The 23,856-nt window shown below is 50.2% G+C and overlaps 1 protein-coding gene across 18 annotated transcripts in view; it reads left to right on the top strand.

The window, feature by feature from the left end:
• The window catches only part of hspg2 (heparan sulfate proteoglycan 2), a 77,145-nt gene that overhangs the window by 16,540 nt on the left and 36,749 nt on the right, over window positions 1-23,856 (top strand). For 14 of the 18 annotated variants that reach the window (XM_081704010.1, XM_081704006.1, XM_081704009.1 and 11 more), the window contains exons 2-30: window positions 3,863-3,989; window positions 4,267-4,329; window positions 11,906-12,018; window positions 12,162-12,220; window positions 12,439-12,599; window positions 13,104-13,142; window positions 13,720-13,845; window positions 14,227-14,415; window positions 14,540-14,659; window positions 14,774-14,905; window positions 15,418-15,562; window positions 16,187-16,338; window positions 16,562-16,702; window positions 16,827-16,993; window positions 17,157-17,336; window positions 17,509-17,705; window positions 17,836-17,983; window positions 18,082-18,209; window positions 18,354-18,440; window positions 18,535-18,593; window positions 18,819-18,880; window positions 18,972-19,112; window positions 19,468-19,641; window positions 19,779-19,958; window positions 20,303-20,421; window positions 20,538-20,649; window positions 21,092-21,205; window positions 21,309-21,436; window positions 21,570-21,656. In XM_081704010.1, the coding sequence (XP_081560136.1) occupies window positions 3,863-3,989; window positions 4,267-4,329; window positions 11,906-12,018; window positions 12,162-12,220; window positions 12,439-12,599; window positions 13,104-13,142; window positions 13,720-13,845; window positions 14,227-14,415; window positions 14,540-14,659; window positions 14,774-14,905; window positions 15,418-15,562; window positions 16,187-16,338; window positions 16,562-16,702; window positions 16,827-16,993; window positions 17,157-17,336; window positions 17,509-17,705; window positions 17,836-17,983; window positions 18,082-18,209; window positions 18,354-18,440; window positions 18,535-18,593; window positions 18,819-18,880; window positions 18,972-19,112; window positions 19,468-19,641; window positions 19,779-19,958; window positions 20,303-20,421; window positions 20,538-20,649; window positions 21,092-21,205; window positions 21,309-21,436; window positions 21,570-21,656 (3,650 nt within the window). The remainder of the gene's footprint in view (window positions 1-3,862; window positions 3,990-4,266; window positions 4,330-11,905; window positions 12,019-12,161; window positions 12,221-12,438; window positions 12,600-13,103; window positions 13,143-13,719; window positions 13,846-14,226; window positions 14,416-14,539; window positions 14,660-14,773; window positions 14,906-15,417; window positions 15,563-16,186; window positions 16,339-16,561; window positions 16,703-16,826; window positions 16,994-17,156; window positions 17,337-17,508; window positions 17,706-17,835; window positions 17,984-18,081; window positions 18,210-18,353; window positions 18,441-18,534; window positions 18,594-18,818; window positions 18,881-18,971; window positions 19,113-19,467; window positions 19,642-19,778; window positions 19,959-20,302; window positions 20,422-20,537; window positions 20,650-21,091; window positions 21,206-21,308; window positions 21,437-21,569; window positions 21,657-23,856) is intronic. The other 4 variants (XM_081704005.1, XM_081704015.1, XM_081704019.1 and 1 more) reach the window with 2 other exon arrangements.

Below are 23,856 nucleotides of genomic sequence, written 5' to 3'. Positions count from 1 at the left end.
ACAGGGTCATGGTGGGCTGACCCAGGCTGGTCTACTGCAGTGCTGGAACCACTTAGTGTTGGGATCACTCAGTGCCTTACCATTCAGAGCTGGCATCGCTCCCCGGGCCACGGCAGTGCTGGGACAACTCTCTGGCCCAGAAAATGCACATGCACAAATGAAAATGCACAAATGAAAAGGAGGACAGTAGTTATCAACAACTTAGGTTTTTTGTTTTTTTTTTTAATCTGGCCTTGACTGGTTCCAGAAGCCTTAAATGTGGAAACTTTAAAATGTTGCCCAGTTTCCTTAGTTTTTCACTTTTGTTTTGTGGCATGCAGTAGTGCTCTGCAACACTACACTACAGTGATTACCAACCCTCCTCTGTCTTTTATCTGAGTTTACTTCCAACTGTGATTTACCAGACCTCACCCAGCTAAGTAAAGTCTAAGTATGGAATACAGTTTGCTGGGGTTGTGTTACATGTGGCCTAAAGTTCAACTTCACAGGATGCTGTGCGCAGGAAGACGGCTGTGGGCCACCGCTGTATGCGATTTGCACCCACTGCTTTTTACGGCACACATTCATATTCTAAATGTAGATGGTCTAAATGGGCATGCGTGCGTTTCATAGTAACGTGCATATCTGAAGGTGACGGAGAGGACCAGGTTTCATCGGCGGATGGAGCGAGGTGGAGGTGTTTGTTCCAGCTTGCACTGGTGCTGGCAGCTTATTTGTCAGCATCGGAGAAACAGCTGCACTGCGCGAACAAAACCATGTGTGGCGAATATTGCCAGCATGCAGCAGAATGCCGGTGGGAGTTGTGGCTTCCTCTGCAATCTTTGGCCCTTGTGTGGGAGCGACTGAATGGCCTGGGGAAGATTCCCAGTTGCCGAAGCTATGCAGTCTCGTCATCTTTGTCTTAGTCCCCACAATCCTGTGTTTCGGCCACCCCCACCTCCCACCCCACCCCACCCCACCCCTCCATGGTTTCTAACATTGTATTGAAGCGTGTTGGGAGGGGCGATGGGGGCATATGCGTCCGCTGAAAGATGGAATGGTTCCTTCCCACTGTGACCTCTGTATTCTCAGTCTTGTGCCATGTGCTGTTTCGAAAGAGCCTCACTCATCATCATCATCTTTATCCCAGAGGGACCGTGTGGAGCCGTGTGAGTTTTTAGCGTCAGAAGAGACTATATCCTATATCCTGCCTCTCCTAAAAGTTCCACATGATTGTGGGAGAGTTTTTTTGCACTAGGCTTTCAAAGAGAACAGTTTGACCATGTGGTAACTACCCTTATGCAATAGGTGCCTGGAAGCGTTTTGCAACTTTTAACCTCAGGAAATCTCGCGTCTGAGATTTTCATCTCAGTGACCATCCATTTGTGGGTTGAGAGTGACTTTGAAATTGTTCCTAGATGAAAGATTTCCTCTTTCATCCAGTCTTTCTAATATCTTATAATCTAGAAACTTCTGAGAGAAAAGGCCATGCTCACATGTCCTCATGCTGGTGCAACAAGCAAACAAACCAAAAAAAAACACAAGCAAGGTGTCTCTTTTAGTCATCACTAACGTGTTTGGCGTGCCAGTAAACCTCCCTGTCAGTGAAAGGTGAATAGATGTGGTGTGTGTGGGAATAAGAGCTTCGGCTGCTCCACCCTGCTAATGTTCGATTGCTGTGCTGCTTCTGTCTCGCACCAATCCGCAGCTGCGTTGTAACTGAAAGACCAAAAAAAAAAAAATCGTCTATGTTACTTTTCTCACACTGTTCTTGTCAGAGCTGGCCAGCTGGCCATGGGTCTGCAATGGGGCTGAGACCGCCACAGAGAGGTGTGTGTGTGTGTGTGTGTGTGTGGGAGAGAGAGGGAGCCCCGCAAGTTTGGCATGACGGGACACATCTGTCCGATCATCATGGCTCTTCTGGGGATGCAGGAGAGAGTTGGCCTGGACCAGGAATGCACCGGGGTCGGAGTAATCTTGCCGAGACCACCTCAATCCCGTCAGGCGCCCAGGCACGGCGATTGTCCGCAGATTTCGCTCGGACACAGGGATCTGGTTGAAGCCCAGTAAACAACAGCTGGACGAAACGTAGAACACTCTGGAAGTTTTCTGCTGGGTTCGTGTGTCCCTTGTAAAGCCTGGGGATTTTGCACTTTGTCTGCTCCACCTTGGCTTTCAAACAAGGCAAACAGGGAGTGTTGTTAAGTGCAATCAGAAGGTAAACAGTGGAATTCCTGTAGAGAGGAATGGTGTGTGCGTGTGTGTACATGTGTGTGCGTGTGTTTGTGTATGGTACACATCACATCCTATAATTTACTGTGTGACATCACATCTTATCATTTCCAATCTTTGCCTAAGCCAAGAAGATGTCCTGGAAATTGACATAGCAAGTCTATATATGTGTTTACATGTGGCATGTGTTCTATTGCAACCCAGAGTTGGCCTCGCCAAGTGAACTGCCTTTAGCTGGGAAATCTTTTCCTTTCTATTCATGTCTATAAAACAGAGCAGATCTCCAAAACAGAAATGTGTAACGTGTCCCTATGTTGATTGTTCTTGATTTTCTTTTACCTCAGTCTAATTATATATTGACAGATGTTTCAAAAGCTATACAAAGACCAACTTTAAAGATGTACTCAGAACTTCTTTGTAATTATAATACAGCACTGATAAAGAATCATGTCTAAGGCAGAGCAAACTCGAGTCATATCTAAGACTGTGCCCTTAATATTTAGCGTACTTTGGCGATCACACAAGCCATGATTTCAACCACATTTTACCATGAACCATGACATGTTGTTTGTAGCTATGGAGCAGAATGTTAAATGCCCTAGTCTTTGACCCAGAGCACCTTACTTTTACGGAGGGTCTCAGTTTTCAAAGGAACCGAGGCACAGAACATGACGCACCAGTGGTCCGCCGAGTGGCTCTGTTCAAACGAATTTTCTCAGTCAGCGTTTTCCTTTTGAAAACTGGCCTGCAGTGTTGGCTTAGGCTGCTCAGTTGGGGGAGATGGCCGCTGGGTGTGGGATCAGTTTGGTTATTAGCTGGAGCCCTTTAAAAGTGAACTGCAGCCGCGCCGGCGGGCACGGGAACCAAGAAGCGCCTTGCTGTGGACGTGCCCAGCGTGGCGCCCTGCAGCCATGCAAATGAAAATGCTACACATGCATTTTTTTGGGTTAAAAAAAAAGATTAATACAAGAAGACTCAAAACTATTTTGTTTGTGAGAGGAACCATGCAGCAGCTTTTTCAGACATTGATTTCAGATTCAGGCTTGCTGTTATGTCTAAATCTGGAATCTGAATTGTGGTAGTAAAAAGCAACAGAAAACTCATCTTTGTCTTCGTACTTAGCTAAACAGATTTGCCTAAAGACCTCCATGCAGTCATGTATTTGCAGGTGGTAAATGTCTACAAGGGCGAAAGACTCTAGGCGACAAATTTTGAATTCCTCTGTACTGTGCAACGTTAAAGACGGCTGTCAAAGCTGCGTTTTTATGACCCCACTGGGTGGGGTGACACAATCTCGCTATGATAAAGTACTTCCCTATGGAGCTCAAGCTGTCTGACATTTAGCAGTGAAAGAATGCACTGGCAGTTCGAGTTGCGTCATGGAGCCGACGGCGCAAGTTGTGTGCGCAAGTCATGCTGGGCTGTTGGAGTCAGCCTATGCAGCTGCAGCCTGACACAGGAACTGCGTTTTATGTCAGCGTGTTGATGGCTAATTGAGATGAACGGAGCAAATGCAGGGTCCTTGTTTATCACTCTTGCAGAGCCAACGGCGGTACCGGTTAAACTGGGCCTCGGGAGCCTCAGGGCACAAGCGTAGGTGATGCAGACTTTAACCGTAATAAAGTGACGCCTGACTTGTTTCTGGTTCTAGGTGGCCCGGAGCTCAAAGGTGTGGGGGGAGGTGCCTTTCCTGGGAGACCTGGAGGCCGCCAAGGAGGTGAGACCACAGCGGTACCTCGACGACGACGAGGACTTCGCTGGAGAAGAAGCCTCAGGAGGTGCGCTCCGCAGAGTCCACGGTTCAGTGCTGACGTACTTTGTAGGGTCTGTGGGGCAGTGCTCCGTCATGCCAACGTGGTCAAACGTGTTTCGGTCTGGAGACGAGCGCCTCGCGGTGATAAACAAGCGCGGGACGTCTTAATCGCGACGAGCATCGCCTTCGCAAATGAGCTGTAGACCAGCAATACTTCAAACTGCCTGAGGGGCTGTCATGAGGCCCCTAAGCCACAGAAGCAAGAATAACTTGGTCTGTGTTCATCTTCACATTCTCTGCAGATGTGATCAGCGGTGAAGAGGAGGGAAGCACCCCCGAGCCAACTGTCGAACCCGCTGGAACAAGTGAGGCCTCTTTTTTTTCCCTTTTCTCTGTGTTTTCTTTTGTTCTGCGTCTACTCTGGTCTTCACTCCCTCGTAGGCTTGGTGTTTTGATTCTTGGGCGCATCCCGAACCGCGCGGCAGCCTCATCATAACCGAACACTCCAGATTGGTGTCAGAGGTCCAGACTTTCCTCACACGTCACCTCTTAAGATCAGAGGCTAAGTTGGAAACAAAACTGGGCACATGAAAGGGGGGAAACAATAAACCCACGGGCAGACAAGGCAAAGAGTTGTTGTGCATTCCTGCATTCCCATGTTTTGCCTCTTGCGCCACTCTTAACAAAGACCCTAACGAAGGTTCTCTCTCTCTCTCTCTCTCTCTCTCTCTCTTTCTCTCACACAGACACACACTCTCTCTCTCTCTCAACAGAGGAAGCGGCGATATATTATGTATCGGTTTGTATAATGGATTTATCAGTAGTGTTTTTCGGAAGCTCAGCCATACATTTGGATTTTGTCTGACGTTCTTCATATTCGCAGCGCAACGTCAGAAGCAGACCTCGGTTGATGTCTGTGATTTTTCTGTTGTGAATTACAGGCACACTGCACGATCGAGAATTCCCACAAGGATTCAAGTGGGTGGATGGCTACTCATTGCACAACTCATTAGTTACAAACCACGCATAATCCCACCATGGGCCATGACCAAGTTTTTGCCATAACCATCTTGATATTTGGCATTTAGCCAATGCCTCAGTCAAAGGCTCTGATCCTGGCTTGTTGAGTAGCTTGAAGAAATGTGATCTACCTTAGAAGGCACTAACTCAAATTCATCCTTTAACATGTATTTAAAATCTTCTTTGTTACTGAAGGACGGGTAGCTACCCCTCTACCATGGTTCACCACAGGGGTCTTTGAGGGACATTATCAGAGATGTCGTGAAGGTTAAGCTGCTGACCAAGGCTAGGTGGGACTTTCTGCTGACAGACAAGTGAGGGAAGCCACTGCAACCAATCAAGTTCCAACGTAACATTTTCTAGTAACCACACGTCCTTGCGGAAGTCAAAGTATCTGATCTAGGGACTCCTGTTTCAACGTGCACCACAAATCATCAGTTTAAACAGAAGACCCACAAAGAACCTAAAAGTGTCCTTGCTATCAAGAGCATAGATATCAGGTGGTGTGGGAGTCCAAACTGTGTATTCCTGTGACTAATGACAGTATACATGGCAGCTACCTCTGACCATAAAAATAGCCACCAGTTGTGCCTGAGCAACCAAATGAGATACGGTGTTTGATAATTATTGGGCGCACGCATACCTGTTTGCATGCAGCATGCAGAGTGGTGGGGATGTGATGCTTTGAACAGGTCTGGTGCAATATGTTTGGTGCAGTCACTTTCTCATCATGTTAGAGGTGGCAGGGACACACATGCTTGTGGAGTTTTATAGATTGGTGTCAAAAATCCTGGATCACTCAAAAATGTTTCTGATGCAAACTGAATAATTTATTGGCTACTGTATTTATAGAAAGGTTGTTTTTTTTTTGGTGAACTTAAGACCTGTCAGCCACATACAGTAACATTCTTCTTGCCATGTTCTGGCGAAGAGGAAATTTACTCATAAAGCCATTTATAGGCTCCTGCTAGGCAGCACTTAGGGAGGACCAAACTGAAACTGCTTTCCTGTAGTGGAGGGGTTTTTGGATGCCCAGATTGGGCTCTGTCTTCCCCGGAGGCATCCTGTGAGCCGTTGCCTTTCCTGTGGGGTGCTCTCAGAATATAGCCCTCTGCTACCCATTGCTGTGACCTTCCTGTTTTTGCAAAATGAATTGTACACTGTTTTATTTCACCACACCTGTATACACATTGATTACAGACACAGGAATTCCCCTTGTTTAAACATCTGTGGTGATTTGTCATTACATTTCCGAGCCATTAAGCCAGAAGAAAGTAAACCAAAAATTGCAGTTTAATTGAAAGTTATATCACCCCAAAAAAAAGTCTGTTTCTGATATGATTCCAAAACATCTTTGAAGGTTCCATAACATGGATACAAAAAATGTATCCATAATTCTTTCCAGGGCTTTTAAGTTGCATTTGTTGCACTCTTCCTCCAAGCATAATGGTGATTAGGATAAAACATCTAATGATATATATATAGCTAGCATAAAGGGTATACATTATGATATAGTGAACCAGATTTTCTTAGTGTAAACTGTGTGTCAGAAATCAAAGGCTGTTGAAGCTAGTTTAAACAAACTCCTCCGCTAAGGATTAGGGGGCCGTTTAAGAAGAGCCCTCAACCAGTGTCTGATCCAGCATGTAGATGTAAATCTGCCGCTAAGCCCACACTTCCATCTGCCCTGGCTTGTATCCGGGGCCTTGGCTTTACCCAGTGCCGTGGCAGGCGTCTCCCAGCCTATCTGATTCAGCCCGTGGCGTTCGTGATTTTCACAGGCCCCTATGTAACCCAAGGCTGCGGGGTCACCCCTGCTGGCTGCAAACCACAGAACCAAAGGTCGCTGCTCTCAGTGAGAAAGAATACGTGATGTTAGATTATGGAGCTCAGTGCTAAATTTGGACAGAGGCTCCAAGAAGCCATGCCTTGACAGTGTTTGTGTTTAGATGTTTACTTTAAACAAAGATCAAAAGACACGACTTGATTTGTGGTTGGTGTTTTTTGACAATCAAGATGCATGCTTCTGGTGTCTTTCCTTTTTTATTCTTCCCCTCACTTTCCCTTTTAGGAAAGGGAACACTGACTGAGATGAGATGCTTTGCTGTTAGCTATAGATACACGGATGTTCTTGGGGAAATACTGGATGTTTCTTGTTACAAGTCCCCTTGTGGGCGTGGACATGATTTACACACAAAATTAAACAAATAGGAACAAAATCAAGACTCCTGATATGCTGTGGGCCTGACACTGCCAACACCTCCCACGGTGTCTTCCAGGGACTGAGCAGATGTCGTAGCGTTCCACAGACATACGTTCGCGTCATTAAACTCTTCAGATGAGTGGGGGTGGGTCACCCGGCTTCCCATTAGCCCTGTTCCTAGGGTGGTGGTGGGTGTGCTGCATGAGTGAGCACCCACAGGGAGCGCTCGGATAGCTGCACCGCGGGGCCGGGGGGGACATGCGCTAGCAGCTGCAGTTATTTTGGTCCCCTCTTTGTTATTATGATCTGACCCTCTCAGAGGCGGCCATATACATTCTGTCGAAGGTAACGCTGGTGAAACGCTGCACCGTGAGTGTCATGTGAACTCCCCTTTTGGGTGGGGGTTGGGGGAGAGAATGGGAAAAGATCGTGGGTCCCTGTGAATAATGGGTCACTATAGTGGTGTTTTTTCCAGTGGTTCACTATATGCACACCCTTGGATATAAAGGGCAGTGTTCGCTCGTCACCCTCGGATGTCTACACAGCAACACTCGCGAACTCAAGCCTCCAGCCTCGCTGTTATGACAGCCGTGCCGCCGTTGCTGTGGAGAATTTCCCTGCTGTAGAAAACAGTGTCTCACCGGCCCCCCCTCGCCGCAGTACGTTCGCGGCCACGCATTCTCTGCCTCGCGAGCTGACCCGCCTCCTTCTGAGTTCGGTCCATTCGCGACTGCGGCCTACGAGACACGGCGGGGCGGCAGCACCCTGGGGTCCGGCTGCGCGCGCAAAAGTCACGGCGTTCTGTCGGAGCGGAACGTTTTTGTCGAGCCCCGTGGGTTTCCTCCAGGATGCCTGGGAGTGGTTCTGAAGGAAGCAATAAATCCATCTCTAGGGATTTCTGAAACAATCTGGAACTTCAGTTCCTGTGGCTAAACTAAATAAATGGCACCCTTTGCCGAAATGATAAAAAAGAAAGTGTGTAAGAGACAGAATGAGAAAAGATTAAAGCCTGCTGTTGTTTTTTTTTTATCTTTAAAGTAGAAAGTCTGCTTTGTCAGTGTGAAGACATAATGAGGGCTTTGTTGGACGGAATTGTAACTGGCGACGCAGCACACAAACGAGCTGTTATGAACTCCTTCTCTCTTAGCTGGTAGTGGGAACATGGACATCATGTCCCAGTTTAAAGTTAATTAACTCCAGTCAGTGGGAGGTAGGATGAACTGGAATATGTATTCAGAATAATTTAAGGATTGTTAATGCTGCATCAAAATAAATCCACATTTTAAATGGAATACTTTGTTGCTTTAAATGTTTGTTCTTCAAACAGATCTTATCATTTTTCTGGATACAATATGGAAATTCAGTAAACACGGTTGGTGCCACAGTTGGTGTTGTGGAAAGGTTCTCGCTCTGTGTGTGTGTGTGTGTGTGTGTGTGTGTGTGTGTGTGTGTGTGTGTGTGTGTGTGTGTGTGTGTACATACGCGCCGCTGTAAACTAGCTGGGAGCCACATGTGTGCTTACATATCAGGAGTTCTCCCAAAACAGCTTGGCTTATGGCAAAGAGGGTGTCACTGAAAAAAAGCTTCAATCTTTAATAACATCTTTACTCGTGTGCATTGGTTTCTCACACGTGAGCCACCATTTCTTCACATTCACTAATGGCTTTGGAAAATGCAGTGTTTTCCTCACAGCGGAGCCATGACGGTGTACCACAGTGGTGAACTTCACGCCAAATAATGTGGAACAGATTTTATTGCTTAACCCAATTGGCCCCGGCAACGGGGAGACCAATTATCTCCCTCAGTTTTTCCCACCCCATGAGCAAACAGGAAGTCCTCCCTTGCTCCTTCAAACCGCTCCTTTCGAGGGTGGGAGAGAAGATGCGAGAATCAGAGTGTGGAAGTGTGGTCAGCCCAGAGGATACTCCCCTGCCCCCACAATAGGTTGTCCTGTCACCATGAACCTCAGACACCATGTGCCTCCCAGACACTTTCAGGCAAACGTTAACTCAGTTGTCACGTGGGCCCGTTGCCAAGCGCACGGCAGCGCCAGATGTATGCGCCAGTCTGCACTGAAACCCCACGCCTGCTCCAGATGCTTCTTGACGTTTTCTCCAAAGTTGACACGCCTCCAGGAATGAGACGGACGACCTCAGCCCCTCCCACCCGTCTCTGTTGAGTCATCCGCCTTCCCTTTGCGGTATTTCATTGTTTTTGTTTCTTGGTCTCGTCCTCCCCTTCGTAAACCAAAGCCTGCGTGTACACGGTCTGGCCATCCCTCGCCCCCTCTCCTCGTTGTGCGCTTCGGCCGCCTGTCCTCTGTTGTGCTCTTTGACCCCTGCCCTCGAAGGCGTTGGCCGTGCGCGACGGCTCCTGCCCCTGTGCGGAGGCATGTTTGTCGGGGCGGGCCAAAGCCTGCAGGCTGGGTACCGATGAGCCATGTCCACAGCATGTCCTCGCATGCTCCCTGCTCCAGCCGGACACACGTTGGTTTCATGTTTGGTTTCATGTCTGGTTTGTTTTGAACAGATTGCAGGTTTTCTTTGTGCTGGCTGGTCTGTTTGTTTATATTTGTAGAAGTGGCCCTTTTTGACCAGATTCAGGACTAGTTGTGTCATTTACTAAACGTGCTTTTTCCTGGATAGTGCAGTAGCCTCACTCATCCTTACTCAGTAGCCTTTGATGGTTTGTCTGAGCAAAAAACAAATGGTTCTTTGAGCCCTTGTGTTCATAGTCCACAATTAGAGTCATTACTGTGTTGTCACTCTATATCACTGTCATCCGAACAGATAATTTGTGTTTACTTCAGAGTTTATTTGTTACGTGGTGTTCCCTGATGCTGCTGCATCCCTGCTAGTGTTTTCCATTCCCAGAATTCTGTCACGGTAGTCTCCGAACAGATGGCATGCGGCTTAAAGCATGTATGTCATTGCTGTGGACTGCTAGCGTGAAATTCTGTTAACAGACGGGATCTCCGCATATGGCAGCGCAGCGGGAAGTCGCCTTATTAGTGCTTGAGAACAGACCGAGTAATAATCCATGAAGGAGTGACACAAACCATTCCAATGACTCCCAGAATAACACGGAAAAGCTGTTTCTGGCATTCTGGCCGGCCATCGGCAGGACGCCGGGCATTTCTCCTGCCGAGGCGACAGCCGCCGAACGCGAAATCCCGATCCCTTAGTAGGAAAAAGAGGAACGACATGGACTGGCTGATCTCTCGTTCGCCCTCTCTGTCTGCCTCTCCTCCTCCGTCTCGCTGACTCTCTTTCCCTCGGCCTTTGCCGTGCGGAGGCTTCCGGGGACGGGTTGAGGAGGACTGGGCTGTGGAGGTTGGCGTCAAAAGCAGCAGGCTGGGAAGGCCGGAGTGGCCCACGAGCCTCAATGTGCCCTTTGTCTGACGCACAGGCCTCCGTGTGTTTTCACCCGGGGGGGGGGGGGGGGGACTTGGCCCATAAAGCCCCCACAGTTCTGCACTCAAACACATTTGGGAATCAACAGGCCTGAGTATTTCTTCCCTCTGCTTTTCTTTTCCTTCTAGATCCCCCACTCCCCCCTCGCATTCACCTGAGGATTCCCCCCAGTACTGGAGAACCCTGCACACGAGCCACCAGTGGGCGGAGCTACTGGCTCTGCACTGGATGAGTCGAAGGGCTGATGGGCAGGGCATTAGACTAGACTAGACTAGACTAGCCTCCAGGCCTTTTCGTCTGCCGGTCTGTGTCAGATCTCTGTTTTGTGCATGCTTGGCTCGGCACTGGGGTTTTGTTCACGCCTGCTCTCGCTGGGATGGATGGATGGGGGAGAATTGGGGGGGGGGGGGTTAATGGGGGAATGAGGCATCTTGTGCCAGGGTGCGGTGTAATTACACACACCTGAGTCACATTTGAGTAAGCGTCTTTACTTTGGAGAGGCTGCACAGCCCCCAGGCTGCCTTGTGATGAAGGTGTGTGTGCAGCGTGAGTGTGTTTGACCTGAAGACACAGTTCAAATATTGTGCGTGTGCGTGTGTGCGTGCGGCTGCCACGAGCTGCCACTTCAGAGGCTCTGACGAGTTCTCATAAACCATAGCTACCAGGAGCTACCAGGAGCCCTGTGCCGACTAGCAGTTAGCTGCGAGAATGAGCACAAATATTGACTTTCTTTCCTAACCTGAAGCAGAAGCGTGTGAACCCAGCCAGGCGGCGAGGCGCAAGAGGGAGCACCCCAGAACTGGAGCTCAAACTCACTCAACCGCTAGGGTCTGCGGAGATACTCCGCGATAATAGAACTGGGAGGAGCATTTTAGTCCTGTGTTCACCACCGGAGTGATGTTTAGAGTCTGACCCTTGCCACACGGCCAAATCTAGAAATACTCTTCTAATGATGTGTTGACTTTCTGAGGAGAACGTTAAAACCCCGATCACTTAATTCAGGGCTGTTTCTCTTCCATTCAACCTCATTTACTCTCTTTTTTCAACCCTTACATTGTTATTAACGTGTGCTGTTTATGTGGTTGGACTGTCATAATGTTATTCTGTGCCGTTGGCGAATGTTTCCTAAAGAGACCGGTCTCGCTATCTGTTAAGAGGTTTCGTATTTTTTAATAGCACCTTGCGGTTATTCGGAAAGTTCTCTGAAACCAGTACATTTGGCTAATGCGTCCGGTCTGGTCCTTCACGCTTAGGTCACGAAACCCTTTCCTCTGGCTGATCGTAGCATAACTTATCTTTCGCCAGCAGTCTACTACCGGGCGCTGGTCAACTTCACCGATTCCTTCCTGTACAGCCCTGAGCTGGACGACATCTACTCCGACGCCTTCCAAGAAATCTCGTCCGCCGTCGTGGACACGGTGCGTACCGCTGGACCAGCCGTTCGAGGCTGGGAGTTTTCCCATTCTCAGACATGTCTGTTGTGTTTGTATTTCAGATAGTTTAAATAAAACCATCGATTATTACCTCAGTCAATAGTGGGTGTTTAACTGTCTGTCCACAGTTGGAATCAGAGTACAACAGGATACCTGGCACCCAGTCTGTCAATGTGGTTCTCATCAAGTAATAGCCGTCTTCTATTTGACAACTTCAATAATCAATACAGCAACTATAACAATGCATATTTAACCACAGAAAATACAATTAATAATGGTTATGGTTTTTGTTAATATTTTGTTTTGTAACTAGAAGAGTTCTTGTGTTGTCCATCTTGTTGTGGTAAAAAAAAGTCTTTCTTATCTCTTATCTGTGTGGAAAAATGTTCCCTTGTCCCTGTGAAGGAAAAGTGGCAAGGACGTGTTTGTGGAGCTGGACGTGGGCTCGGACGACAACCCGAACCAGGCGCAGATCCGCAAGGTGCTTTACTCCGTGGTCAGCGAAGGGACCATCGCCTCCTACGTGACATCCATCCAGGGCTTCCAGTTCCGACACCTGGGAGAGCGTAAGGGACCACTCTCGCGCCTCCACGCACACACACGCGCTTCCGGCGCAACGGCCCCGCAAAATGGTGCTTTCAATTTGCTTTCCCTCGCGTCCTGTCTCAGGCAGTCGCCACATCCGGTGCAACAGCACACCTGTCTCCTCACAGAAAACAAGTTTCTGCTTTGGGTCCCCTTGGTTGGAGCAGCGAACACACTAAACTGTGCAGTACTGTAGCCAGACTCCAGACATTTACATTTAAAGCATTTAGCTCGTGCTTTTTTTTTTTTTAATCCAAAAGCAACTTAGAATTATAACTGACTGCAACTTGAGGGTTAAGGGCCTTGCTCAGGGGCCAAACAGTGGCAACCTAGCAGCAGTGGGGCTTGAACTGGCAACCATCTGATTACTAGTCAGGTATCGTAACCACTCAGCTTCCACTGCCCAGACCATTGTGTACCTTCTCACTGCTCCTGTAGAGGTCAAACGGGCTATGTTACGGGTCACGTCTGTGTGTGTTTTGTAGCGGACAGCCCTCCCCACATGGAACCCACACCCTCTCCAGGTTTGTGTTGGGCCCACTGCATGGCATGTGTGCCAGCCTTTGCGTGTCAGGGGCTCAGGGACTGCCCCTCCCCGCCCGCATGCTTGGCTTTGCGGCCAGCGCCGCTGAGTCCCACGGTCAGAGAGCGTTCAATAGAGGGCGGCCGGCTCCGCGCGGCGCACGGCCTTTTCCCCAGTAGCTGTGTGGTGCCTCCCTGTTCCTCGTGTGTGGCTTGCTTGTTGAAACGTCGAGGAAAAGGCTGCATGTCTTTTGACAGGAGCCGTCGAGGCCTTCGTTGAAATTAAGGTTAAAAGAAAAGCGAGAAAACGCGGTGCTGTGTGGAACTGTATGGAGGTGTGTCCCATTCACGGTATACTGCTAGAGAAAGAGTCCTGCTTGGTCCCTACACTACTCGTACAGTTTAATTAGACGCTTGGTCTTGCTTCCCGAAGCTGCAGTGGTGGTACTGTGTGTGTGTGTGTGTGTGTGTGTGCGCACGCATGCGTGCATGAGTGTGTCTGCTCCACGAGCATGTGGAGGTGCTGTCGACTTTCTGTAACCAGTCCGGCGCTGTCGCCGGTCGCCTGTGTCCCGGCAGTGAGGCCCAGCCCGCGGCCGTGCACACACGAGGAGTTCACCTGCAAAAGCGGCACTTGCATCCCCCTGGAATACGTGTGCGACAAGCGGGCCGACTGCGAGGACTTGAGCGACGAGACCAGCTGCGGTGAGTGGGGGCGCTCGCTCGGGGGGGTCTGCTGCCCTTCCGGTGGCCTCCGTTAAAGGTGCAGTCAGCGGGGCTTTGTGAGGCTCTGCTACTGTCACTCGTAGTTCAGCGTTTGCCTTTTACCTTTAATGCTGTGCGGCGTGTGACACCGCAGTTAGACGCCCTGAGTTTTCAGCGATGAGTTCAGTTGCGTTGGTTGCATGCCCTTCACAATGCATCTGTAACGTAGATGTATAAATAGTACAAAATAGTACAAAACAGGGCCAAAGTTCATGGCAAAAACTGATAATTAAATAACTGACCGTTCTAGAATCTTATTGGTTCTGAAGGCAATTGCTTAGCACCCGCATAATTTCAGCCTTCGATGGCCTACCGTTACAGAGGCGCCAACTCCACCCCCGGCCCCCCAATCCACTCGACGTCCCACCACGACAATGAGGCGGCCCCCGCTAGGTCTGGGGCCGTGCCGCGCCGACCAGGCGACCTGCCAGAGCGGGGAGTGCATCTCCCGCGACTACCTGTGCGACGGCGAGCGAGACTGCAGCGACGGCAGCGACGAGCTCAAGTGTGGTACGGGAGCACGACCACGATGACTGATATGACGTGGGGAAGGGGTGTCAGCGTGCAAGCAGCAGGTCTCACGGGGGTGTGTGTGTGTGTGTGTGTGTGTGTGTGCGTGCATGCGACCAACCAGGAACGCCGTCCCCCTGCGAGCCCAACGAGTTCAAGTGCCAGAACGGCCGCTGCGCCCTGAAGCTTTGGCGCTGCGACGGAGATAATGACTGTCAAGACAACTCGGACGAGATGGACTGTCGTAAGTCTGGCCCCCGGCTGCGCGCCCACTCCTGAGCTGCGTTTCAACGGAAACACCAGCTATGATTTTGCTCGGTTTCACTGGAACGTGCCTTCACTGTCCTGCTCCGCGCAGCTGCAGGGAAGCCTGGGGACGTGTGCGCGCCGGAGCAGTTCGTTTGTCTGAGCGACCACACCTGCATTCCCGCCAGCTACCAGTGCGACGAGGAGCCGGACTGCGCCGACCGCTCGGACGAGTACGGCTGCGGTAAGGCCCCGCCGGCTTCCCGGCGACCCTCTGACTTCCCATCTCCTACCCTCTCACCCCCTCTCTGTCTCTCTCTCTCTACAGCGAATAATGCCATCTTGCTTTTTTTTAAAACAGCGGATGTTTGGGGTGTTATGCGTGTTTGTCCTTTCCTCGGTAGAATCCAACATCCCACGTAATCTGATTTGCCTGGCGGAAGTTCTGTGCGGAGCATGCCTTTTATACAGTGTTCCCCCCAATCTGTCATTCTCACAAGGTTTTGTCTGCGTTAGCTGCTTCTGGCTCTGCTAGGCCGGGCTCACTGAAGGACCCAGCCAATCTGACTCATCTGTGGCAAATGAATTCGTCCCGCATCTGTAAAGTCTCTTGTGTGTGTGTGTGTGTGTGTGTGTGTGTGGGAGGGACAGTGAGAGGCCAAATGTACGTAGATACTGAGGGTGCTACACAAGGAAGGATATTTAGTTTATTGTTTGTCGTACCCCCCCCCCCCCCCCCCCCCCGTTATCTTTAAGCCCCTCCCACTGTGACCAGCCCTCCGGAAGAGTCCATTACCGCAGCACGGGGGCAGACGGTCACCTTCACTTGTGCTGCGATTGGTGTGCCTACCCCCATCATCACTTGGAGGCTTAATTGGGGGCATATTCCAAGCAGCAACAGGTAGGCTGTCAAACGACCTCATCTTGTCTGACCCAGAAATATGACTCATGAGTAATGTATCCTCTTCTCTTAGGGCAGTTGTTTGGCCAAATGTGGTCAAATGTTGACATGACTAACAAACCGGAACAGTGGTTAAAGCCAGATATTAGCATAATGTGTTAGCATGCTGTAAATGTTTTACATGTATAAACAAAAATATGTCCGTAATGTCCAAAGACCACAGAGAGAATGTTCAGTGGTTTGATAGTAATTCTGAGTCATATGTTTAGTTAGAAACAGATAGTTGGGATTTATTTATTTATTTTGGCTCAAGGGCTTCGACAGTTCCATCCCACAAAAGGAAACTCCGTCTACTGCTGTGGTCCGGTTATTTATTAAAGGGTCCTTTCTGAATCATTCTCCGCCACGTCCGAGGCTTGCGCTCGCGCACCGCCTCGTGGACGTCTCCCTCGCTCTCTAGCGTCACTCGCTCCTTTTCTGTTTCTGCTGGCACGTCATAAAGTGGCAGAACAGAACCCACGCTCTGACTACAGGGCCCACAGCTCAGAACCGGTCCCCCTGTGCCGTTAAATGATCCAGCCGACCCGGCAGATCCAGTCGAAATCGCTGCCTCTGTGTTGTCAGGATCTCCATGGCGACCGAGAACGGGCGGGGCACGCTGACGATCCGTGACGTGAAGGAGGGGGACCAGGGAGCCTACACCTGTGAGGCCATCAACGCCAAAGGCCTGGTGTTTGCTATCCCAGATGGAGTGCTCACCCTGTCTCGTGTCCCAAGTAGGCCGGCGGACCAGCAACTTTACACTTTACACTAGAAACCTTTACACTCCTAGAAACTTCACCGAGCTGCGTCACGATATGTGGCATTTATTCTGTTATGTACTGTGCCAGAGAATTCTTTTAATCCATCGTTTCCACCTTCACGCTGTAGTGATATTTTTCCCACTAGGCTTCATGGTTTTGTTTTGTTTTTTCCTGTTTCGTCCTGTCGCATCACCAGGTGACTGTCCCGAGGGACACTTTAACGCGGGCAGCCGATGCATGCCCTGCTTCTGCCTGGGCATCACCAAGAACTGTCAGAGCACCGGCCGGTACCGCAACCAGATTGCCCTGCGCTTCACCGAGGAGGACGACTTCAGAGGTGCTGATCGCGCTGCAGTAACGGAGATGATGCGCTCCTTTCGGAGGCCGAGTGGTCGGACTGCCGGAGTTTCGTAGCGAAAGTGGTGTGACAAAGTGGCCCTTCCCCTCTGTCTCTCCTTCAGGAGTGAACGTGTCTTTCCCGACCCGGCCGGGAACACCCCCACCCCTCTCTTCCACCCAGATGTTGGTGGACCCGGAGCAGGAGGAGTTCCAGCTGGTGGATCTGTCCCGCCGCTTCCTGGACCTGGACTCGTACTGGACTCTGCCGCGCCAGTTTCTGGGTAGCAAGGTGCCCTTCTGCAACCACGGTCCACCTCTGTCGAAAGCACATACACAACTGATGTAACCACGAGGGAATTTTGGCTACCCCCTGAGATTCTATGATATGATATCTATCATATCTCCGTATGAATGTGTGTGTGTGTGTTTGTGTGCGTGTGTGCGTCACCCAGGTGGACTCTTATGGGGGATACCTGAGGTATAAGGTGAGCTACTTCCTCCAGAGGGGCGGCTCGGAGCCGCTGGACAAGCCTGACGTTGTGCTCAGGGGGAACGGCGTGAGGCTGACCTACCACCACAGCTCACCCACTGCAGCCAACATCAAGAACCCACGAGAGATCCGGTTCACTGAGGTCAGTGAGCGCGCCCAGTCACAGCACCTTATGTAAACTGCTTCCTGGAACGATCATTTCCAGATGTGGGTTTTGAGCTAGAGAATCACACGTTAATGTAAAAAAAAAACAAAAAAAAACGCGAAACAGGTCATGCACCAACGGCTCACGCGCCAAGCCTGTCGTGATGCAGGAGAACTGGCAGCACTTGTCTGGGCAGCCGGCGCAGCGCGAGGACCTCCTCATGGTACTGGCCAACCTGGAGAGCATCAGCCTCCGCACCATCTATGACAACCGCATGGTCAGCGTGGGGCTGAGCGACATCGCCATGGACACCACCACTGTGGAGTTCAGCCTGCAGGGCCAGCCTAAAGACGTGGAGGAGTGCAGGTCTGATGGGACGTTTGCACACACACACACACACACACACACACACATACACCCTGAAGAGGGGATGCACATTTGGTAACCCCTTAGTTGTACAGCCATTATGAATGCCCGTATGTCATGTCCGTGGCAGGTGCCCCCCCGGCTACTCTGGTCTGTCCTGCGAGAAGTGCTCCTCTGGGTTCGAGCGTGTGCCCGGTGGGCCCTACCTGGGCACGTGCACTGGCTGTAACTGTCACGGTCATGCCAGTACGTGCGACCCTGTCAGCGGACACTGCCTGGTAAGTGTGCCGATGAGCGCAGACTCTAAGGCGCCTCGTTCCTGCCCCCGAGCGACCACAGTACACATGCTCACATGCTCGTGTTCTCGCCTGCTCAGAGCTGTCAGCACAACACGGAGGGACCCCGCTGTGATAAGTGCCGGCCCGGCTACTTCGGCGACCCCAGCCGGGGTCGGCCCGATGACTGCAAGCCCTGCCCCTGCCCCTACACGGAGACGTCTCGCAGGTGAGAGCACCGCCCCCCCACCCCCTTGTTCACTCGCATGCGTTCACGTTTGCAAAGATCAGAAGTCTTTTTTATTCACTACTTGTCAAACAAACACAAACAAACAAACAAAATTTTGCTCAAGTACTTACTGTGTGTGTGTAGATTTTCGGACACCTGCTTCCTGGACGTGGACGGCCAGGCCACATGTGACACGTGCAGAGCCGGCTACACTGGCCGGCGCTGTGAGAAGTGAGACCTTCTTGTTGATATTCCTGTTCTTCCCGTGTTCAGTGGGACCATATGTGTGGGAATGGGACTTCTGACGGCTGTGTTTGGTCCTTAGGTGTGTGCCAGGGTATGTGGGTAACCCCCTGCAGCCTAACGGCAGGTGTGCCCCAGCTGGTGAGTGACTAGTGTTATTTACAAGTGTGGTAAAGTGGTGGTGGCGTGTCGATGTTATGTCTTTGTCTTAAGGTTTCTTTTTTTTGGTCTCATCTTAGCTCAATTAGTGGTTACCTCCCCCTTGCATTATCTGGGAATTCCTGCTAACTGTTTGTGCATATATATGAGTAGTTCAAGACATTATGGGCATGGGGTGTCTCTGAAACACATGCCATTCATTTTCAGAGGTCTCCAGCTGTGACAACCGAGGAACCATCAGTTCCGCCAGCAGGCCGTGCAGCTGCAAGGTAGCTCGTTGTTAGCTGAAGCGTTTTGTCCGACGGAGTGCTGTTGCCGGCGGCGTGCTAACGCTGTTTCTCGCCGTGCTTTGTTGTGCAGGCCAACGTGGGCGGAGCTTTGTGTGACGAGTGCAAGCCAGGCTCCTTCCACCTGACTGCTGGGAACCCGGACGGCTGCCTGTCGTGCTTCTGCATGGGTGTGACCCAGCAGTGCGCCAGCTCCACCTGGACCAGAGATCAGGTCTGCCTGCAGACCACCACCTCAGACCGAAGAGGTCTATCTCAGAGCAGGATGCGTGGGATACCAATGCTAATTGGTTGCAGTCTGTGGTAGTTCACCTCAGTTCTACCTTATGTTGGACTGAACAGCCAGCCCATGAATCTGTTTTTAAAATGCTTACCAGATCATAGCCTGACACATGTATGTAATATGTATGTTACGCTGTACAAGGCCTCAGGTGTCCCTCTGTATTTAATCATATTCATCAGAATGTGGCGTTAGGAAAAACTGATCCTAGGTCAGGACTGTTAGTCTAAGTTGTTTCTAAACATGGCCCGGGCCACGGTTTCTGACTGCTGTGTAATTGTGTGTGAAGGTTCGCGGCGGTGTCAATGGACAGCTTTTCTCTCTGTCCACGGGAACCAGCACACACACTGTCACAGAGGGCATCACCCAGAGGGGCAGCGCAGAGGTGGTCTACCAATCCTTCACCAACATCCCCAGCGACATCTACTACTGGGTCCTGCCCGAGAGTTTCCGCGGAGACAAGGTGGGCGCATGCAGGAACTCAGCCAAGCCAGGGTGACCACGCTTTGCGCCATTGAGAAAGGAGTGACCCAGAACGTCTCCAGAGCAATTTTACTTTTTCACGTAAAAAAAAAAACTTCCTTTCCTTCCTCCCTAAAGGTGACGGCGTACGCTGGAGAGCTGCGCTACCGAGTGCGCTATGAGCCTCATGCGCACTCATCCGTGAGCGAGGGTCACCCGGACGTACTTCTCCAGGGCAACGGCATCTTCTTGGAGCACTACTCGCAGACGAAGCCTCTGCCGCGGGTGCCGACCTCGGTCATGGTGCCCTTCAGGGAGGTGAGTCGATGCTGCTCTGTGGCGCTTTGCCCTTTGACACCCCATTTTGTTATTTTGTGCCCTGTTTGAGTGAGTTCAGGCAGTTCAGATGCTGCCGTTGAGAGACAGTGATCACTTTTTTGATGATGGCACAACCGGACGCTGTTATAAGTGACTCAGTTAGAAATGTAAATGTTGATCGTAAATAAATCTTTGCTGTTTCTTGGATTGCCTACTACACGGAAGTAACAGTTATTTCTGGAGGTAAAAGTAGGGTCAGATATTCGCTCTCATAATATTCCTGGTATTGGCAGTGATCCTTCACAAACTCTGACCGAATCTTCTGTTCTCCTCGCCGTCCACAGTCGGCATGGAGGAGACCCGGCGGGCAGCCCTGTAATCGAGAGCACCTGCTGATGGTCTTGGCTGACATCACCGGCTTCATGATTAGGGCCACGTACGCCAGCAGCATGACCGAGAGCAGGTGCCTCCTCCGGCTCCCACACGTAGCCATTAGCCATGTACTCAGCAGCAAAGTGTTTCTGGCGGGTGTCGGAACTGTTCACTCTTTATTATGAACTATTGTTGTGTCCTGCCCAGCATTTCTGATATCCAGATGGACATCGCCATGCCCCACTCCACAGGCAGCGAGAGGGCCCTGGAAGTGGAGGAGTGCGCCTGCCCTCCAGGTTACAGGGGGCCCTCATGCCAGGTACGCCGCACTGCCTCTGTCAGCCTGACCCACAAACCCCGGTGCTAAGCATGTGTGCATTTACCTGAATCATTAAAGCAACCTTGGCCACACCCACGCCTGATGGGATTGGGTTTAGAGGTTAATATCCACACCCACGCCTGACGGGATTGGGTTTCGAGGTTAACGTCCACACCCAGGCCTGACGGGATTGGGTTTCGAGGTTAATACCCACACCCACGCATAATGGGATTGGATTTCAAGGTTAATATCCACACCCATGCCTGATGGGATTGGGTTTCAAGATTAACATCAATGCAAAATGTATTCCTTCTTCTGTTTTGTTGTCATGGCGCTGGTCTGTGGTATTTCTTGCGGTTCAAAGCCACGCAGTCACCTTTTGATACACGTGGTTTGTTAAACACAAGTCGAGTTCATTGCCATGGCATTGTTTTGTTCTCAGGAGTGTGATGTAGGATACACGCGCACGGGTTCTGGCCTTTATCTTGGCACCTGTGTGAAGTGCGAGTGCCATGGGCATGCCAGCAGCTGTTACCCAGAGACAGGAGCATGCCAGGTGGGTAAATATATCCTAAAAACACACACACACACACACACACACAGAGCACACACACCTTGGATACTCCTGCACAATCCCCTGTCACCTGTTACCATTACAGCAATGCCTGCACAACACAGCTGGACCTCAATGCGAGACCTGTCTCCCTGGTTTCTATGGCGACCCAGTGACTGGAGATGCCTATGCCTGTAGGCCATGCCCTTGCATGGGGGATGCCCCTGGCAACAAGTGAGTTCAGTCTGGTCATGTGGTCATGCCTAGCGTTACTGTCATTTATCAGCTGCCCAAGGCTGTCGGATAGCTACATGGCCGTTTAATGCATGTAGTACTGCCGTTCATGCCAATATTCTCCCAACTACAGTGGTGCGAAGTCCTGCTACTTGGACACGGATGGATACCCCACTTGTAACAACTGTCCTCCAGGTTACATTGGAAGACACTGCGAGAGGTAAGCTGTCTGTTCCTCTCCGCGATCTACTGAAGGGGATTGGTTTTTGTTTTTTTTCCTGAGATGCTGCGTTGGCTGCGGATGGACAAGACCACGGTCACCCGACTCTACCATTGCCACAGCATGTTGGCCTGTCTCTGTCTTCTTCCCCCAGTCATGATTGAGTGGGATCTGCAGGGCTGTATGGGAGGAGCCAAGCTCGAATTATGTGCCACCCATACTGGTGTGTTTATGTCAGCAAACAGTCCTGCGTGGATGTCAGTCAGCAAAAGCTTTGGAGCTTGTGGCGATGTCGTTCGGCTCTCCTAGGCATGTAGCAGTAACGGTGGGATGTTGTATTCATAGCTTAAGCATTGCATCATAAAAGCTTAAATACATTTTTTACAGCTTTCAGTGACAGAACCCCCTCTGTCACATTATAAATCATCTTCAACTCCAAATCACCTTTTTTTTTTATGTTTATGCAACTGGACTTTTTTTTGAGTTCATCAATGCTGCAACACTGTACGCAAAACAAACTGCATCACTCAGGTACACGATACACAGTATTATACTTTTTTACAGGATACTATTTGTCCCATAATGCTTTGCTGTCTATTGCTTCAGCGCTGTTTAGAGATCGTTCTGAAATTGCATCATGCTATGCCATGTGTTCTGTCCCAAAGCTCTCTCTGGTTAAAGGCTTAGACGTGTATGGGCTTGTGAGATTATCGTTTATGCCGTTTATGTGTACACACGCCGTCTCCGTGGCATAAACGAAGCGCTGGCATTACGAATGTGTTCTTTGTGACTGATTGCCACTTAGAATGCAAAGGCGTGTTTGGTGTTTGGGGAGAAGGTGACTTGTATGTGAAATTCAGTGTCAGATTTCACTCCCTGATCATGGTTTTCAACATTTCAAATCAAGAAATGAGACTACTGATGACTGTGGAGACTTTCATCTAGAAGAAAGGCTGGATGGATACCTTCCTGTGGAATGTAGTCCAGTGGTTTATGTTGGCACTGAGAAAAGGCAAGTTCTGGATGGCAGCGGCCAAGGAAGCCAACTTGGTGAAAAGGAAGACCTTCGATTAAGCCCATTGGCCACCGCGCTCTCCAAGGTTCCCACCAGATCATTGTTGGCAGTGGCCTCCAGCATCCCTCTGATCCAGCAAAGCACTCCTCCAGCCCATGCAGTCATAGTCAATGCGAGCGTTGGGACTCGCCGGCCCGTCCCGCACACCCACAGCCCGGAGACTCCACAGAGGGGCTCTCAGGTCCTGCTGGGGGTACACCTGAACCATTTCAACCAGCGGCTGAGCGTGCTGGAGGGCAGCATGATGGACCTGAAGGAGGACCTCCGGGAACTGGAGAACCGGCAAAGCCGCTTTAGCTTGCGGCTGGAGGAGGAGACAGGAATGGGATCTCCAACTGAAAGGCGAGATCGGATCAAGGAGCTGGCCAAGACCTACATGGACATGGAGAGCAGACTGGAGAGCCTGATCGATGGTTTCACAGCACTTGCGCAAAAGCTCTACAAAATCAAACGTGCACGCCAAGTGGCACACCCTCTACTGCGCAGTGGAACATCTGAGATCTCAGTAAAAGTTCTGACCACAACAAAGGCGTCTAACAGGGCGTCTGTATCTGCTACAGCTCAGAGAACAGCAGTGCCCGAAAGTAGTCATTCTTCACACACCACTCTTACTTATACCTCTCAGCGAAATGGACAACATGTTATCGCAACCAAAGGGCTGTCAAAAGTTACGATAATCCAACCTTCTAACAAGAGGATGACATTAAATGATACTAAAATCAGTCTTCCATTAATGAAGGGCCATAAACAGCAAAGGTTTATTGCAAGAACTACATATCCTAAGACTACTCCCAGATCTCAGTTATCTACCAGCTCAATCCCATACAAGAATGAACGAAATAAGTCACCAGTCACAAATCTCAAAGAATCAAAACCAAAATCTACAGCCCAACAAATCCAACACATTGTAAAAAAGAACCAATCTGGGAAAAAGACTGGAACCCCCATTGTTGCTCAGGAAAGAGCTCAAAAACAAAACATTCTTGTCCTGAAAGACATGAACAGTGGAACAAAGAAGCCAAAAGAACATGAGCCAAAACAACCATCTGCCCCAGCACACTTCAAACCAAAGAAAGCACCTCCTTTGAGACGCACCGTCAAGCCTAATGAATCATCAAGAAATGA

The sequence above is a fragment of the Electrophorus electricus genome, chromosome 21, assembly GCF_041902795.1.
Source record: "Electrophorus electricus isolate QZ-2024a chromosome 21, ASM4190279v1, whole genome shotgun sequence".
In the NCBI taxonomy this organism is placed as follows: domain Eukaryota; kingdom Metazoa; phylum Chordata; class Actinopteri; order Gymnotiformes; family Gymnotidae; genus Electrophorus; species Electrophorus electricus.
The sequence above is the reverse complement of the archived record's forward strand: the minus strand, read 5'-3'. Positions and strand labels throughout refer to the sequence as shown.